This window comes from Gymnoscopelus microlampas (genome assembly GCF_963454915.1).
Source record: "Gymnoscopelus microlampas genome assembly, chromosome: 22".
NCBI classification, from domain to species: Eukaryota; Metazoa; Chordata; class Actinopteri; order Myctophiformes; family Myctophidae; genus Gymnoscopelus; species Gymnoscopelus microlampas.
In genome coordinates, this window is record NC_139959.1 from 44,510,452 (window position 1) to 44,529,057 (window position 18,606).

General features: G+C 46.0%; 1 protein-coding gene and 1 long non-coding RNA gene across 2 annotated transcripts in view; one reads left to right on the top strand and one right to left on the bottom strand.

Moving 5' to 3' along the window:
• The window catches only part of LOC311039202, a 765,206-nt gene that overhangs the window by 140,336 nt on the left and 606,264 nt on the right, over positions 1–18,606 (top strand). The window lies entirely within an intron of this gene.
• The window catches only part of ptchd1 (patched domain containing 1), a gene marked incomplete at both ends in the record, with an annotated part of 37,697 nt that continues 25,727 nt past the window's right edge, over positions 6,637–18,606 (bottom strand). The window contains 4 exon segments of the mRNA XM_084048512.1: positions 6,637–7,641; positions 8,922–9,098; positions 10,633–10,876; positions 13,769–14,189. Coding sequence (XP_083904638.1) covers positions 6,637–7,641; positions 8,922–9,098; positions 10,633–10,876; positions 13,769–14,189 — 1,847 coding nt within the window.

The following is an 18,606-nucleotide window of genomic DNA, read 5'->3' on the forward strand; positions in this document are numbered from 1 at the left end:
TAGCCCTATTTTATACATAGGCTATTTTCAAATATTTAGTACTTTTAATTTTGGTACTTTAAGTACATTTTGATGCCAATACTTTTGTACTTTTACTCAAGTACAGTTTGAATTCTGGACTTGTAAAAGAGTATTTCTATATTGCAGTATTTGTACTTTTACTTAAGTAAAGAATTTGAGTACTTTTTCCACCACTGTTTATAAGGTATTATATTTTACCACTATAGACTATAGTGTGTGTTTAGCATGAGATGTAATGGAGTAGAAGTAAAAGTACTGAACATTGGAAATACAGAAGAAAGCACAAAAAAAATACCAAAACATTTTACTTAAGTACAGTACTTTTTTACTTTGGCTCCGTTTCACTGAGCTATGTAACGTGCTCTGAATCAGCCCCTGAAACGCTCTTATCGTCTAGCCTCCAATTCGGTCATAAATACCTATTTCTATATTAAAACAAATATAATATTGTCAAATATTCTGGAAAAATGTAGGGTGCGTACCAAACAGCATCTCCAGGTGCTTCCCTGAGAACTAGACCAAACAAGTTATGAGCACCGTGCGACCCCTAGTGGACATTATTCACAGTGCACCCCTAGTGGACATTATTCACAGTGCACCCCTAGTGGACATTATTCACAGTGCACCCCTAGTGGACATTATTCACAGTGCACCCCTAGTGGACATTATTCACAGTGCACCCCTAGTGGACATTATTCACAGTGCACCCCTAGTGGACATTATTCACAGTGCACCCCTAGTGGACATTATTCACAGTGCACCCCTTAGTGGACATTATTCACAGTGCACCCCTTAGTGGACATTATTCACAATGCACCCCTAGTGGACATTATTCACAGTGCACCCCTTAGTGGACATTATTCACACTGCACCCCTAGTGGACATTATTCACAGTGCACCCCTTAGTGGACATTATTCACACTGCACCCCTAGTGGACATTATTCACACTGCACCCCTAGTGGACATTATTCACACTGCACCCCTAGTGGACATTATTCACAGTGCACCCCTTAGTGGACATTATTCACACTGCACCCCTAGTGGACATTATTCACAGTGCACCTCCTAGTGGACATTATTCACAGTGCACCCCTAGTGGACATTATTCACAGTGCACCCCTAGTGGACATTATTCACAGTGCACCTCCTAGTGGACATTATTCACAGTGCACCCCTAGTGGACATTATTCACAGTGCACCTCCTAGTGGACATTATTCACAGTGCACCCCTAGTGGACATTATTCACAGTGCACCTCCTAGTGGACATTATTCACAGTGCACCTCCTAGTGGACATTATTCACAGTGCACCCCTAGTGGACATTATTCACAGTGCACCTCCTAGTGGACATTATTCACAGTGCACCCCTAGTGGACATTATTCACAGTGCACCTCCTAGTGGACATTATTCACAGTGCACCTCCTAGTGGACATTATTCACAGTGCACCCCTAGTGGACATTATTCACAGTGCACCCCTAGTGGACATTATTCACAGTGCACCCCTAGTGGACATTATTCACAGTGCACCTCCTAGTGGACATTATTCACAGTGCACCCCTTAGTGGACATTATTCACAGTGCACCCCTTAGTGGACATTATTCACAATGCACCCCTAGTGGACATTATTCACAGTGCACCCCTTAGTGGACATTATTCACAGTGCACCCCTTAGTGGACATTATTCACACTGCACCCCTAGTGGACATTATTCACAGTGCACCTCCTAGTGGACATTATTCACAGTGCACCCCTAGTGGACATTATTCACAGTGCACCCCTAGTGGACATTATTCACAGTGCACCCCTTAGTGGACATTATTCACACTGCACCCCTAGTGGACATTATTCACAGTGCACCTCCTAGTGGACATTATTCACAGTGCACCCCTAGTGGACATTATTCACAGTGCACCTCCTAGTGGACATTATTCACAGTGCACCCCTAGTGGACATTATTCACAGTGCACCCTTAGTGGACATTATTCACAGTGCACCTCCTAGTGGACATTATTCACAGTGCACCTCCTAGTGGACATTATTCACAGTGCACCTCCTAGTGGACATTATTCACAGTGCACCTCCTAGTGGACATTATTCACAGTGCACCTCCTAGTGGACATTATTCACAGTGCACCCTTAGTGGACATTATTCACAGTGCACCCTTAGTGGACATTATTCACAGTGCACCTCCTAGTGGACATTATTCACAGTGCACCTCCTAGTGGACATTATTCACAGTGCACCTCCTAGTGGACATTATTCACAGTGCACCTCCTAGTGGACATTATTCACAGTGCACCCTTAGTGGACATTATTCACAGTGCACCCCTAGTGGACATTATTCACAGTGCACCCCTTAGTGGACATTATTCACAGTGCACCCCTTAGTGGACATTATTCACACTGCACCCCTAGTGGACATTATTCACAGTGCACCTCCTAGTGGACATTATTCACAGTGCACCTCCTAGTGGACATTATTCACAGTGCACCCCTAGTGGACATTATTCACAGTGCACCCCTTAGTGGACATTATTCACAGTGCACCCCTAGTGGACATTATTCACACTGCACCCCTAGTGGACATTATTCACAGTGCACCCCTTAGTGGACATTATTCACACTGCACCCCTAGTGGACATTATTCACAGTGCACCTCCTAGTGGACATTATTCACAGTGCACCTCCTAGTGGACATTATTCACAGTGCACCCTTAGTGGACATTATTCACAGTGCACCCCTAGTGGACATTATTCACAGTGCACCCCTTAGTGGACATTATTCACAGTGCACCCCTTAGTGGACATTATTCACACTGCACCCCTAGTGGACATTATTCACAGTGCACCCCTTAGTGGACATTATTCACAGTGCACCCCTTAGTGGACATTATTCACACTGCACCCCTAGTGGACATTATTCACAGTGCACCCCTAGTGGACATTATTCACAGTGCACCCCTAGTGGACATTATTCACAGTGCACCTCCTAGTGGACATTATTCACAGTGCACCCCTAGTGGACATTATTCACAGTGCACCCCTTAGTGGACATTATTCACAGTGCACCCCTAGTGGACATTATTCACAGTGCACCCCTAGTGGACATTATTCACAATGCACCTCCTAGTGGACATTATTCACAGTGCACCCCTAGTGGACATTATTCACAGTGCACCCTTAGTGGACATTATTCACAGTGCACCTCCTAGTGGACATTATTCACAGTGCACCCCTAGTGGACATTATTCACAGTGCACCCTTAGTGGACATTATTCACAGTGCACCCTTAGTGGACATTATTCACAGTGCACGCCTAGTGGACATTATTCACAGTGCACCTCCTAGTGGACATTGTTCACAGTGCACCCTTAGTGGACATTATTCACAGTGCACCCCTTAGTGGACATTATTCACAGTGCACCCCTTAGTGGACATTATTCACAGTGCACCCCTTAGTGGACATTATTCACAGTGCACCTCCTAGTGGACATTATTCACAGTGCACCTGTAGAATAAGCCAACACAGGTACACCATTAATAATGACAAAGATACCCATTTATTAATTGTTCAACACTTCCAGTGGTGGAAAAAGTACTCAAATTCTCTACTTAAGTAAAAGTACCAATACTGCAAAATAAAAATACTCTGTTACAAGTAAAAGTCCTGAATTAAAAATGTACTTGAGTAAAAGTACAAAAGTATTGGCATCAAAATGTACTTAAAGTACCAAAAGTAAAAGTACAAAAATGTTTGAAAATAGCCGATCTACAAGCTCACAATGCGTCGCTTTGCGACGCATTGTGAGCTTGTAGATCGGCTATTTTCAAATAGCCTATAGGTATAAAATAGGGCTAAAGTGGTTAATGTATGTTTCATTATATCATAGTTTATACCTGAAAAGTAACTAGTAACTAAAGTTTTCAAATAATTGTAGTGGAGTAAAAGTACAATATTTGCCTCTGAGATGTAGTGGAGTAGAAGTAAAAATATTAGAAATTGGAAATACTCAAGTAAAGTACAAATACCTCAAAATTGTACTTAACTACAGTACTTGAGTAAATGTACTTAGTTACTTTCCACAACTGTTTATGACACATGGGATTGATGCTATAAAAGTATGCGGCTTGGAATACAATGACCGCTGGACAATTGGGCAGAGAAGATTCCATGAAAAACAATGGATTACAAGACTTAGCACAAAATATCCAGGGGGTCTAAACTTCTAAACTGCCCAAAAGAACTGAAACTATCCACATATTCTTACTAACCTAAACAATGGAGTGGATCACCTACATCAACCACAGAGTTGAGTGGGAGATCTCATTGTTGAGTTAATGAGAATATCAATGGGGACACATTGATACCAAGAGCCATCAACATTTGGACCATCAACAGGGAGCTAATTGTCTTCCAAATTGGAGGTGTGAACACCAGAACTGTGGATATGCTAACTGGGTTCAAAGACTGTGTCTTCTTAGCATCTATCCATGGGTTATAAAATATAGTGTAAACACATCTTTAAATGGAATTAAGAAATAGTTCTAATCCGAGGGTATGCGATTACCCTGACTCAGAGATTAGACGCCTCTGCCCTGCACAGTCTAATAGAAAGCACAAAGCCTTAATAACAGAAATAGTCTGCCTCTTTACGTACCTATTTACGATTCTGTCCCTATCGGCACATAACTCGGACGGCGCTGATTCGACTAGCTGACCATCGGCTGGTCGTCGCGGGCACTCGCGCCTGGAGGCGCTAGGGCGCGACTCCTTAGCCTCAAGGTCTGCTGAGTCGGCGCGCCTCCGTCATGGTCCAAACCTATACTTTATCGGCTTTATAAAACAGGTAATAAAATTACCTGTGAGACCTTTATGAATTGAACCTCACAGTCAGCAGTCAGTCAGTCGCTCGCTCGCTCGCTCGCTCACTCACACCACAGCAGTGTTTGAACATAAGACGCCATTCTCTCAGTTCCACCGTTTTATTTATCCGTCATCAAAGTAAAAACACTCACAGAATCATTTCCTCGTTTCATTGTAGCTGTTTTAGTTGTGCAAGTTGTGACGTTGGCAAACATAGCAGAATAGCGGTTATATTATATATATAACCTATAGGTTACATTATTTCTATAACCTATAACAAGGGGTCTTCAACGTCTTTCGGGCCAAGGACCCCCTAACTGAGAGAGAGCTGAAGCAGGGACCCCCCCGTATACATATTGTATAACATTGTGTTGCAGATTAAACTTTGTCATAGACTTCATAGATAACTTCATTGACTTGTTTGAGAGACCCTGTGATCAGTGTTGGATTCATGTTAACACATCCACCACCAAGGGCTAATCTCATAATGTACTCACCAGTGCCAAGGTTTTATTGTTGTTTTTTGTTTTTTTCACGTCGCCATAGGCCCCGTTAAAGTCCTTTAGAATGCGCGATGCACTGTTTGTAAACATCGTGCACATGTCCCTGTGTCTACGAGTTCAGACCGCGTGTCAAACAGAGCCGCCATGTTTGAGTTCTGACCGTTTATGTTAACATGGGAAATGCGAGAAGAAAAAACTACAAGGGCTAAACAGGGGTTTTAGTGTGCGCCTTAGAATGGAGAATTTGGTTCCATTTGTACACTCTCAGAGTTACAGACCCGTAAGGGATTTGATTCCTAACTATCTATCATTTAGCTGGGGAATGATCCCCTGGAACTCCCTCAAGGACCCCCTGGGGGGTCCCCGGACCCCACTTTGAGAACCAATGCCCTAGGGGTCCCCGGACCCCCTTGTTGAAGACCCCCATAGGTTCTATATAATATAAACCTACATGTTATATAAATATAACCTACATTGTTATAGCGGTGATTCTAAAGCCAAGTTTGAAAGGTTGTGAAAGGAAGTGGGCGTTTCTCCGTGTGACGATGATGACATCATCACTCCACATAGGACTGACCTCACGGCTGCATGTCAGCTCCTCATTGGCCAGCCTCATTGTCAGCTTTTCATTGGCTGCCTCGTTACACCAACGAGCTGGTAACCATGGATACCAGCTCAACGTTTATAACTGTCCTTCCTTTGGCCTTCTCCCTTTCTCTCTCTCTCTCGCTCTCTCTCTCTCTCTCTCTCTCTCACACACACACACACACACACACACACACACACACACACACACACACACACACACACACATATACACGCGCGCGCGCGCACACACGCACACGCGCACAAACGCACGCGCGCACGCGCACACACACACACACACACACACACACACACACACACACACACACACACACACACACACACACACACACACACACACACACACACACACACACACACACACACACACACACACAACACACACACACACACACACACACACACACACACACACACACACACACACAAACCTCTCTCTTGAAGGATCGTCTTATGTTTGTTTTTTTTCGTCATGTCATTAGCGTGTGGGCGTGGCACTAATAGCCCCGCTCCGCTACAACGGATCAATCCCAGAGCAAGAAGCGGTCGCCATGGAAACAGACGGTCTCCGCGCGTGGTGGCCACGACAACAACAACACCACCACCGGGTCCGGTTCCGTCCGTACCGGTGTTCCGCTCAGACGGTGGTGATCTGGTCCACCACCCTCGTGCTGTCGTTCATCTCCACGCACTCCACCTCCCGCACTGGCCCCTCCCCCGGCTCCTCCCCCTCCCCGTCATCCCCCCCCTCCCCCCCCTCGTGTCCGTGGTGGTGGGAGGAGCCGTCCGTCTTGGCGGGGGGCAGGAAGGTGAGCAGCGTGGGCAGGAAGGCCAGGCTGTGCAGCGCCGAGCAGCCGGCCGTCAGCGCCAGGCAGCGGAACAGCGTCCAGGTGAGGTTGGAGCGCACGGCGCAGAGCGGGGCGAGCGCGCCCAGGTAGCAGAGCAGCGTCTGCAGCGAGGGCACGCCGTGGCGCTCCAGCGCCGCGCGCACCCAGCGCGTGCGGCTGCCGCCGCGGCCCGCCGCGAAGCCGCAGAGCAAGGGCCCGGCCGAGTCGGCCGCGTGGCCCAGCGCCGAGATGAGGCAGAGCACCGACATGCAGTCCAGCTCGGCGCCCCACAGCGTCATGAAGCCCAGCACGCCGAACTGCACCGAGAGCAGCGTGAGGCCCAGCCAGGCGGCCACCAGCGGCTCGGTGAGCGTCAGCGCCGAGAGGCCCAGGAGGAAGAGCACGGCGAGGAGGGAGTGGCGGAGGGGCCAGGAGACGGCGGCGGCGTAGCGGTCCAGGTAGACGAAGGACGGGTTGAAGATGAGGAAGCGTATGCGCGAGGTGAGAGAGAGGCGGCGCAGCGTGTCCAGCAGCACGGACATCTCCTCGCGCTTGTTCTCCGTGGTCTTGGCCACGAGGAAGACGCGCGACGCCGCCACGTCGGGCTCGTCGGAGTCAGAGTCGGCGCCGGCGCCAGCGCGGCCTCCGCCGCGCTCGGCGAAGATGATGTCGTCGGCGAAGTGGGCGAAGCGCGCCTCGCGCAGGAAGTCGTGGCGCAGCGTGCGCGTGAAGTTGCGCCGCGGCAGAGAGGTGGAGAGGTTGCGCTCCGAGAGGTAGCCCAGGTACGACTCCAGCCAGCTGATCCTCTGGAAGCCCTGAGGAGGACACACGCAGGGACCAGGTATCAGGAATCTAAATGTACTCGAGTAAATATGAAAGTATTCCTAACCCATTGAGACCTGAAGCCGATTCTACATGTCTCCTAAATCTCAACAGTTTTCTGAAAAAACATATGTTTCTATATCAGTGGTGCTCAGTCTTTTTCATGTCAAGGACCCACAAAATGATATGTATTTGGCCGCGGACCCCCATCAAAATATGTTGTTCCAGGGACCCCCCAGAAGCAAAGATTTGAGTTAAAAATGTTCGCTTTAAAAATAAATATATTCAGAAGATTTGCACACATTTTCACGATTTTTCAAAAGTAGCAGATCTACAAGCTCGTAGCGCGGCACTCGGTGCCGCGCTACGAGCTTGTATATCTGCTATTTTTGAATAGCCCAAAGTGTAAAATAATGCTTTTTAGCTCAAATCAAAAAATGACACAGTTCCAGGTCTTAATGGGTTAAAAGGAATAGTTCACCCAATCAGGGATCAGGAATCTAAATGTACTTTAAAGTACTGAGTAAATATGAAACTATTCTTAAACACATCATAAGATCCGAAGCCGATTCTACAAAATGTCTCCTAAATCCCAACAATCCAAAAAAAAAAAACGTATGTTTCTATATCAGTTTGTACATTTGTAACTCAAACATGTGTAACTCAAACACATTTGTGTTTGAGTTACATTTGTAACTCAAATTACATTTGTAACTACATTTGTAACATTTGTAACTCAAACCTTCGCTTCTGGGGGGTCCCTGGAGCTAAATATTTTGAGATGGGGGTCAGCGGCCAAATACAAATCATTTTGGGGGTCCTTGACAATAAAAGGTTTGAGCGCCACTGATATATATAGCAACGTTTTTCAGAAAACTGAAAAATATATTCAAATACTTGCTCAAACTTTTTCATAATTGTCAAGAAAAAAATGAGATGTATTGGTCTCAAAATGAGAAGCAAAGATTTGAGTTAAAAATGTTCACTTTAAAATAATATATATGTTCACAGATTTGCACACATTTTCACAACTTTTCAAAAATAGCAGATCTACAAGCTCGTAGTGCGGCACTCGGTGCCGCGCTATGAGCTTGTAGATCTGCTGTTTTTGAATAGCCCAAAGTGTAAAATAATGCTTTTTTAGCTCAAGTCTAAAAATGACAGTTCTTGTCATTTTAATGGGTTTTAATGGCAATATGGCCGCCGTGTGAATATGGTCCATTGAGGACCCCTCCCCCCGTAGGGGGGGTCCTACATCTTGGCGTATATATACCTTGGCGTACTCCAGCAGGTCCCGCTGCACCGATGCGTTCCAGTAGGGGGCGCTCTCGTAGATGTAGAAGCCGATGACGGGGGAGTAGGAGCTGAAGTAGCGCTGCTGGGCGCGCGCGTACAGGACCGTGGCCGTATCCATGGCAACCAGGGCGCTGGGGTCCGAGCCCTGGGTCACCTGTTGTTACCGGGGCAGATTATACAGACTGGGGTCAGTGGGGTGTGACCAGCACCCTGGTCTGATCTGTTTTGATGTTTTAATGTTTATGTCCAGATAGGAAACCATAATACATTATGGCAGTCAGACACTTTAACCTGGTTTTTGCACTTCTCCATTTACAGCCTGTACATCTACATAAACCTTCACACTTCAAATATAAAATGATTAACTCATGGCCACAGATGTTAAAATCATGTATGGGTTCTCAAAAGTACCTCTATCTTTTGTAATGTTCAATAAAAAGCCTTTTAATCCAATTGCTGGCCATTTTCTCCATATGTTTTCACGTGACCCTATGGGTTGAAAGGTGTACTGCACTCACGCAACATTACAACTCTCTGATAAAATGGCCACCAATCAGATTAAAATGCTTTTTATTAAACAATACGGAAGATACGGGTACTTTTAAGGGCCCGTACATAATTGTAACATCCGTGGCCATAGGGTCAGCACCTTTTTAAAACATTTGAACGTTTATGTAGATAGATATATAGATCATAAAACATTTGTTTTGTCAGATCTTTATTGACACTGACAGAGACATCAGTACGAACACGCGGAATGCGGAAGTAATCTGACGTGACGTCACGGGGTTGGAAAAGTTAAACAAATCTCTCGTTCTCAACAAACACTTATCGAAAAATGATCAACAAAATATGAAAATGCACAGAATATTTCCAGGTTTGTTTGGGTGGTGATGTGTGTTATGTTGCATTTAAACCACGTCTCTTAGCTCACGTTGTGTCAGTCCAATGTATTATCAATGGAACGTCTAAGAAGGCGCAGGTTGCCTTTTGAGGAATTCTATGAATGTCTATGAGTGACCCTGGAAGGCGCATATTGTCGCCGGGGGCGGACTTGGACGACACATACTGCCTTCCTGGGGTTCTGACCAAAAGGCAATATGTGCCTTCTTCGGAGTGAGACTGTGTTGGTGTGTGCGTGTGCGTATGCGTGTGCGTGTGCGTGTGCATGTGCGTGTGTGTGTGTATGCGTGTGTGTGCGTGTGCGTGTGCGTGTGTGTGTGTGTGTGTGTGTGTGTGTGTGTGCAGGGACGTGCACACATAGACTCTAGGTGGTGCTAGAGCCCTTTGCCCTCTTGACCAGAAATGCCCTTTTGAAGTGTGCCCAGTTTACAGCAGGGGTCTTCAACAGGGGGTCCGGGACCCCTAGGGGGTCCTCAGAGTTACTACAGGGGGTCCGCCAAATCTTTATGTGATACGATTTTTCTTTTTACCATAACCACTCGAAACCTAGCATCCCTTTTCTGAGGAGAACTTTAGCCAAAAATAGCAGATCTACAAGCTCACAACGCCTCGCAGCGCGAGGCGTTGTGGGCTTGTAGATCTGCTATTTTTGGCAAAGAGGTATAGGTGTAGAGGGAGAAAAGAGCAGTGTGTGTGTGTGCGTGTGCGTGTGCGTGCGTGTGTGTGTGTGTGTGTGTGTGTGTGTGTGTGTGTGTGTGTGTGTGTGTGTGTGTGTGTGTGTGTACCTGCAGGAAGCCCATGAGCCCAAAGCTCACATAGACCAGGTAGAGCAGAACCACGAAGGGTTTGACGTAGGTGTTGGTGATCCAGTCTCCATAGCAACGCTGCACGCAGCCCAGCAGCAGGTGGCTGTCCGGGGGCGTGGCCACCAGGCCGGAGGGCGGGGTCGACGACAAGGTGTAGTTCCCCAGGTGTAGGTGGGGGTCCGGGTGGGCGTGGGGGTGAGGGGGGTGGGGGTCCGCCAGTGCGCTGCTGTTGTTGTTGGCCTCGTGGCCGCGCCCATGGGCGTGGGCGTGGTGATGGGCCAGGCTGGGGTTGTTGTTGTTGTTGGCGATGGCGTGGCGCCCGACCCCGCCGCCCGGTCCGCCGCCGTAGCCGTGGGGGAGGGGCGGGGGGGCGGCGTTGGGTGGGTGGGGGTGGTGGGGGGGCGGGCGGGGCGGGGTCTCGTCCTGGCGGTAAAAGGATGTCACGGTTACAAACATGTTAGTTGATTTATTGTCACACGAATGATCAAGGTTAATGACTTAAAGGACGACTTCACCGATTTTCAACCTATCTTCATATAACTGGTCCTCACTAATACTCATGATAAAATGGTACAATTTCTTTCTACTCGGTCTGTGTCTCAGAGGAGGGCTGTGGACAGTTCAGAGTCCCGTCTACCAGTGACATCATCAATGGGGAATCCAAGCTAATAGAAACTGCAGGCTTTCTATTCCTGGAAAGTTGCAATGCAATAATAGAAGCCATTGTTCTCGTGTTAAAAAAAATCTAAATAAAAAATGTAAAATCTTGTTCGGAAAAAAAAAAAACATGTCTAACGATGATGTCACTGGTAGACGGATTTCTGGACTGTCCACAGCCCTCCTATGAGACACAGACCAAGTAGAAAAAAATGGTACCATTTTATCATGAGTATTAGTGATTACCAATTATATGAAGATAGGTTGAAAATCGGTGAAGTCGTCCTTTAATGAATGTGTTTTTGTTTGGTTTTGAACATTGGAACATTATGAACTAGAAAAAGTGCTCCTCGGAGCACATGGTCTCCGCCAGGTCAGCTAGGTTAATGTGGCCTCCTGGTGGCGCTATAATAGGCCAATGTGAAAAGGGCCGCCATTTCTTCTTAAGCCTTGCAAGGCAACCGGACACTGCATTCATGATTTGAGGCATTTTGTTCAAAAAAAATATGTTTTGCTAAATTAGACCTGCTGGTGGCGCTATAGCAGGCCAATGTGAAAAGGGTGGCATTTCTTCCTCGGCACGTTGCGTTCATAATTTGAGGCATTTTGTTAAAACGGACCTATCCAGCAAACTTTGGAAGCCAATGTTAGCCAATTAGGATGGAATATGAAATATCGACACTTCCATGATTTTTGGAGAGAATCTGAATGAGTTTTTTAGCAATTTTCTTTTTACAAAAGTCAGCCTCCTGGTGGCGCTCTAAAAGGCAAATGTGAAAAAATGCATGGCAAAGGTTTTTCCTTGGCCTCTAGGGAGAGTGCGTGCAAAGTTTCAAGCAGTTAAAAACGTGAATCGGCCTGTTATAGCGCCACCATGAGGCTGATTTGAACATTTTTAAGTGGCATTTCTTCCTCGGCCTAGTGGGAATGTGCATGCACAATTTCACGGAACCAATGCTGCAAACTTTGGAGGCCAATCTTAGCCAATCAGGATGGAATAGGGGAAATCTGACAGATCCGTGTTGATCACATGACTACTCAGATAATTAGTACCGATTTGCACGATGTTTGGATAAAATCTGTAGGAGTAATATGAAAAAAAATGTTTTGCACAAATCGGCCTCCTGGTGGCGCTATTACAGGCCCAAGTGGAAAATTTGGGGCAGAGGTTATGAATTGGCATCCGGGGAGAGTGTGTGCACAGTTTCGCAACGAGCGGGCCAACGGTGCCGGAGATTAGCTGTACACAGACAGATGGACACACGGACGGACGGACGGACGGACGGACGGACGGACGGACGGACGGACGGACAGACAGGGTGCAAAACATACTCTCTCGCCATGCCTTTCGGCCTGGTGGAGACAATAAAACTAAATCATGTATGCTTGGCTGGTAGTGTGTGTACATCACACATTAACCCTTACTGTACCTCGTAGCATGTGTACATCAGGCATTAAGATATACAAGCTCATAGCGCGGCACCGAGTGCCGCACTATGAGCTTGTAGATCTGCTATTTTTTTTTTTAAATCGTGTTTTTTTTCTTCAAATCTTTGAATATATATCTATAAAGCAATTGTTTTTTACTCAAATATTTGCTTCTGGGGGTCCCTGGAAAAAAATGTTTTGAGATGGGGGTCCGCAGCCAAATACATATCGTTGTGGGGCTCCTTGACACTGACACTGATATTATAGCAGCATCAGTGTTTCAGAAAACTGTTTTAAACTGATTTAGAAGACATTTGTAGAATCCCCCAGAAGCAATAACATTTTAGTTAGAAATGCTCGCTTTAAATATATGTATATTCAAAGATTTGCAAAAAAATGTTCATGATTTTTCAAAAATAGCAGATATACAAGCTCGTAGCGCGGCAATGAGCTTGTAGACCTGCTATTTTTGAATAGCCCAACAAAATCTAAAAATGACATACAGATGTGTTCTCAGGTCTTAACACATCCACCGCTAAGGGCTAATCTCAGAATGTACTCACCAGTGCCAAGGTTTTATTGTTGTTTTTGTTTTTTTTCACGTCGCCATAGACCTTGTTAAAATCCTTTAGAATGCGCGATGGACTGTTTGTAAACAACGTGCACATGTCCCTGTGTGTACTAGTCCAGACCACGTGTCAAACGGAGCCGCCATGTTTGAGTTCTGACCGTTTATGTTAACATGGGAAATGCGAGGAGAAAAAACTACACAGGATAAACAAGGGTTTTAGTGTGCGCCTTAGAATGGAGGCCGACGGGAAACAAAAAACGGGATCGCACTTCCGGTCGACTTCCGGTGGTGTTACACTGAAAATGGTACCCCTAGAAAATTGGAAAAAAATAATAATAATCGAAAAAAAGGAAAAAACACCCGGACCGTAGCACTACGGTCTCGGCGCTTAACAGTAGGATTTAAGGGACCGTAGGACTACGTTCTATGCGGTCAATGTGTTAAAGAGTTAACCCTTACTGTACCTGGTAGCGGGTGTACATCAGGCAGCGGTACCAGGCGGGGGGCCGGGGCCGGGCGTCGTCCGGCCGCCGCTCGTCGTCGTCCGTGGGGCGCGGCGGCACGCGGCGGCAGAAGCAGGCGTGGCGGTAACCCGTCTCCAGGTAGCCGGTGAACACCAGGCAGGAGCCGTAGAAGGAGAGCGTGTAGGCATAGCCCACGGCCACGCCCAGCGCCGCCGTGCGGCAGAAGAGGCGCACCGCCTCCATGTTGGTCAAGGGGGAGGCGGCCAGGCCCAGCGCCGCCAGGTGCAGCAGCGTGGAGCCCGAGAGGCGCGGCATCACGTCCTCGAAGGTGGCCGCCACGCGCTCTTTGACGTGCTGGTCCTCGCGCGTCCGTCGCCACGACGACAGCATCTCGAAGGAGCCGAAGAGGCCGTGACCTTTTTTTTTGGGGGGGGGGGAGGAGGGTGGGGGAGGGGTTAGAGAGAGGGAGAGAGAGAGAGAGAGAGAGATGGGGAGGGAGGAGAAATAAGAGCTATTCACTCGAGAGCAACAATAATCTATCCGCAATCCACAAATTGGTCACGACCCACTGTTTGGGAAAGACGTTTCAAAAGTAGAAAAAGGTGAAAAGGTCGGTGACTATTCGATCGATTAAATAATTGGGTGAACTATCCCTTTAACCCATTAAGACCTGGAACTGTGTAATTTTTAGATTTGAGCTAAAAAGCATTATTTTACACGTTGGGCTATTCAAAAATAGCAGATCTACAAGCTCTACAAGCTCGTAGCGCGGCACTCGGTGCCGCGCTACGAGCTTGTAGATCTGCTATTTTTGAAAAATCGTGAAAATGTCTGAAAATCTTCTGAATATATATATTTTTAAAGCGAATATTTTTAACTCAAATCTTTGCTTCTGGGGGTCCCTGGAACAACATATTTTGATGGGGGTCCACGGCCAAATACATATCATTTTGGGGGTCCTTGACATGAAAAAGATTGAGCACCACTGATATAGAAACAAACGTTTTTCAGAACTTGATTTAGGAGACATGTAGAATCAATGGGTTAAATAATTGGGTGAACTATCCCTTTAAGGCCTTTAATGTGACACGTGTCATGAGTGGGCGTCTCCAGCGAAAGTGGTTGACATTGCATCACAATCACACGTCCTTTTAGATGTTGGCTGTTCAAAAATTGCCAAGAGCACAGGTCTCCGCCAGGTCAGGTAGGCTATTGTTCGGAATTCGCCAATAGGCTCTATTCACAGCATGCAGCCATATTGTGAAGACATTCACAGGTGTTACCAATGATACTAATGAAGGCTCTGTTCCATTCTGGTCAAACAGAGTCAGGGTGCTGATATTGTTGCATGTTGGCTCACTGGAAACACTCTGTTACACCAGTGGGTCTACAGTTGGGGTCCGGCGGGGACCCTAATGGGCTTCCAAATCGCCCCTTACAGATGTGTAACTCTGAGAGTGTACAAATTTGTACACTCTCAGAGTTATGGGGGTCGTGGAAACCACTGTTCTACACTAAATGGAACAGAGCCTTCATTAGTATCATTGGTAACACACTGTGAATGTCTTCATAATATGGCTGCTGTGAATAGATCCTATTAGGCTGGAAAGTGAAAAATGGGACGGATCTGTCTCGATCACCTGACTACAGAGATGACTTTTTTTTTTTTACGGGCCAGGCTTCCAGCATGGACCCGTATTGTTATTGGCATTATTCCATTTCTTCTTCTTCTGCCGTTTTTGCCAGTTCTGGCTGAACCGTGCAGTCGCTTTTTACGAAACTCGGCCATATGGTAGATGGTCATGAAAAACGATCAAAAAATAAATCTCACAATCTTTCGTCAAAAGGTGGCACTATAGCACTCAGTTGAAAATGACAACTTTGAACAGGTACAACTCATGCCCTGTTTCACCTACAGCCATGAATCTTCGATGCACACATGCGTCTCCTCATGCTGAACAACTTTCACACTCTGACTTTTGACCTCTGACCTTTAGATCTCCCACCATTTTGAATTATATGAAAAACAGTTAAAACCTATCTCCTCCTGGGATTTTTGAGTAATCTGCACGAAACTTTTTACACATGAACTTTGGACCTATACCAAAAAACGTTTGCAAAATATCTTCCATAAGTGAAAAAATGAAGCTTTAATGAGCCAATGAATATTGCAGTTTTATGACAATTATTCATCTGCCCCTAACACATACATGCAGACTTACCATTCTTTGAAACTTTGCAGAAATGTAAAGGGCCATTCCAAATATCACTGAAACCAATCTTACTCCAATTGGTCAAACGGGGGCGCTATAGCAATTTTTTGAAAATTGAAACTTTAAACAGGCAAAAGTCATGCCTCGTTTGGCCGACAGCCATTAGACCTGCTTACACATGTGCCTTGACTAATGAGGAACACATCTATCACGTTGACCAGTAAGCACCGCCCTTAGATTGTCCGCAATCTTGAGCAGTTTGAAAAACACTTAAACCCAGGATTTTTCAGCTATTTGCGTGAAACTGTATGATCTGTGTGATCTCCTTTTTCACAGGTTCTTGTCTGTTGGTGGCTTCTCGCTTAAATGTGTGCCCCACAACCTGAAGGTCACCAGTTCAAGCCTCACTTGGTGCAGACTTCATCTAAGTTGCATTTCACACAACATGACTATCAATGAATACATCTGCAATTGTTAAAGATAACATGAAATACTTAATTGAGTGTTTTTTACATACAGCTGATCTACAATCTCACAACTTTTCAGATAGCAATGAGAGTATGTTTTTTCAATGTATAACATACTTCATTGTGAAAATAGCCGATGTACAATCTGACAACTTTTAATGGTTTGTGAGCTTGTAGATCGGCTACTTTCACTAGTTTTGCTTCTGAGGAGATGTACAATTTCTTAATTGGTAAATGGTTTGTGAACGAGTGATCTTAGTGTTAGTGAAACAGGGGCTTGGGTCATGACAGAAGGCAAGAGTTTGTGATCCTCAACAGACAATATCAGCCTGGACAAAGCTGTAGCACTATAGGTAGTGTTGCAGCTACCTAAGAGTGCCTCACGACCACAAGGTTGCTGGTTCAAGCCTCACTTGATGCACACTCATTTAAGTTGAATTGCAAAAAACATGACTCAATCTATTCCGTTTCCATGGCTCTCTCTCTCTCTCTTCAATCTATTCCGTTTCCATGTCTTTCTCTTCAATCTGTTCCGTTTCCATGTCTCTCTCTGTCTCTTCGATCTATTCCGTTTCTATCTTCAATCTATTCCGTTTCTCTCTCTCTCTCTCTCTCTCTCTCTCTCTCTCTCTCTCTCTCTCTCTCTCTCTCTCTCTCTCTCTCTCTCTCTCTCTCTCTCTCTCTCTCTCTCTCTCTCTCTCTCTCTCTCTCTCTCTCTCTCTCTCTCTCTCTCTCTCTCTCTCTCTCTCTCTCTGAGGGTCGGCCATCTCTCTCTCTCTCTCTCTCTGAGGGTCGGCCATAGCTGAGTGGTTAGTGAGCCCGCCTAGAGAGCCAGAGGCTCTGGTTGCCCCAGGTACGATTCCAGGCTAGGTCAGCAAATGTGTCGATGACATGAAATTTGTCCCTGAGCAAGACTCTTAACCCCTAATTGCTCACAGGCCCTCATTGGAAACAAGACCGCAAGGACTTTCATGAACTGACCTGTTAAAGGAATTATCATTTCTCTTTCTCTCTCCTGGCCCCGTATTATCGCTGCTTGCAGCTATATATTTTTTTTATTATTGCGCTCTTTTTCTCTCTAAGCACCTTAGCGTCTATAAGTATATCATGCACAGTATACATACATTGCTGCTATGCTCAGGCACCTTAGTTTGTCTCTTATCTCAGGTACTTTGTAAATATGTAGATAACTTGTTTTTGGCCTTCTATTGTTCTCTGTTGATCTCCTTCCCACTTAACCCCTACCCCTCTTCTTCTTCTCTCTCCCCACTCTTCTTTCTACGGAATTTAACGTTGCGATGGGAGTGTTGTACAAAAACGAATTTCACCCACTTTTTTACCTTGTAAACCTGTGATGTGACAATAAACCTGATTCTGATTCTGATTCTGATTCTGATTCTGACGTGTACCGATGTGCGTGATGTTTGGACAACATTAAGTAGGAGTAAAACACATTTGTTTTACATAAGTCGGCATCCTATATATATATATATTATATGGGAGCCACAGGTTGGAGGTATAACATTAGAGTCTCTGCCTCATACAGCATGCATACAGCAGATGGTTTTGCACCTCTGTGGTTGCCGAGGCAACCGTGAGTCACCAGTGTGACATAGGCCCCCATATGGGGGGGGGGGGGGGGGGGAGGGGAGGGGGTCGTACCAAACCACCACCAAATCACTTCACACCTCGATGGGTGTGAGGCTGCCACAGAGGGTGTGTGTGTGTGTGTGTGTGTGTGTGTGTGTGTGTGTGTGTGTGTGTGTGTGTGTGTGTGTGTGTGTGTGTGTGTGCGTGCTTGTGTGTTTGCGTGCGTGTGTGTTTGCGTGTGCGTGTGTGTGTGTGTGTGTGTGCGTGTGCGTGTGTGTGTGCGCGTACGTGTGTGCGTGCAATCCCTGCAAGGGAAAAGCGAATCAGACATGGTGATGGAGAGATATTAAAGGTGTAGTGAAATGAGAAATATGTTTTTCACACTTTTAGAGCATATCCGTGGTCATCATATGGGCATACCTAACAATAGATGCCAAAAAAAATAAAAAACAAACATTTTTGTGTATTTTTATCTAAAGTCCCTAAAAAGCCAATCTTAATTACTTCCTGTAAAGGAAAACGTGCTGCGTGATGACATAACGCAGCCTTCATGAATATAAATG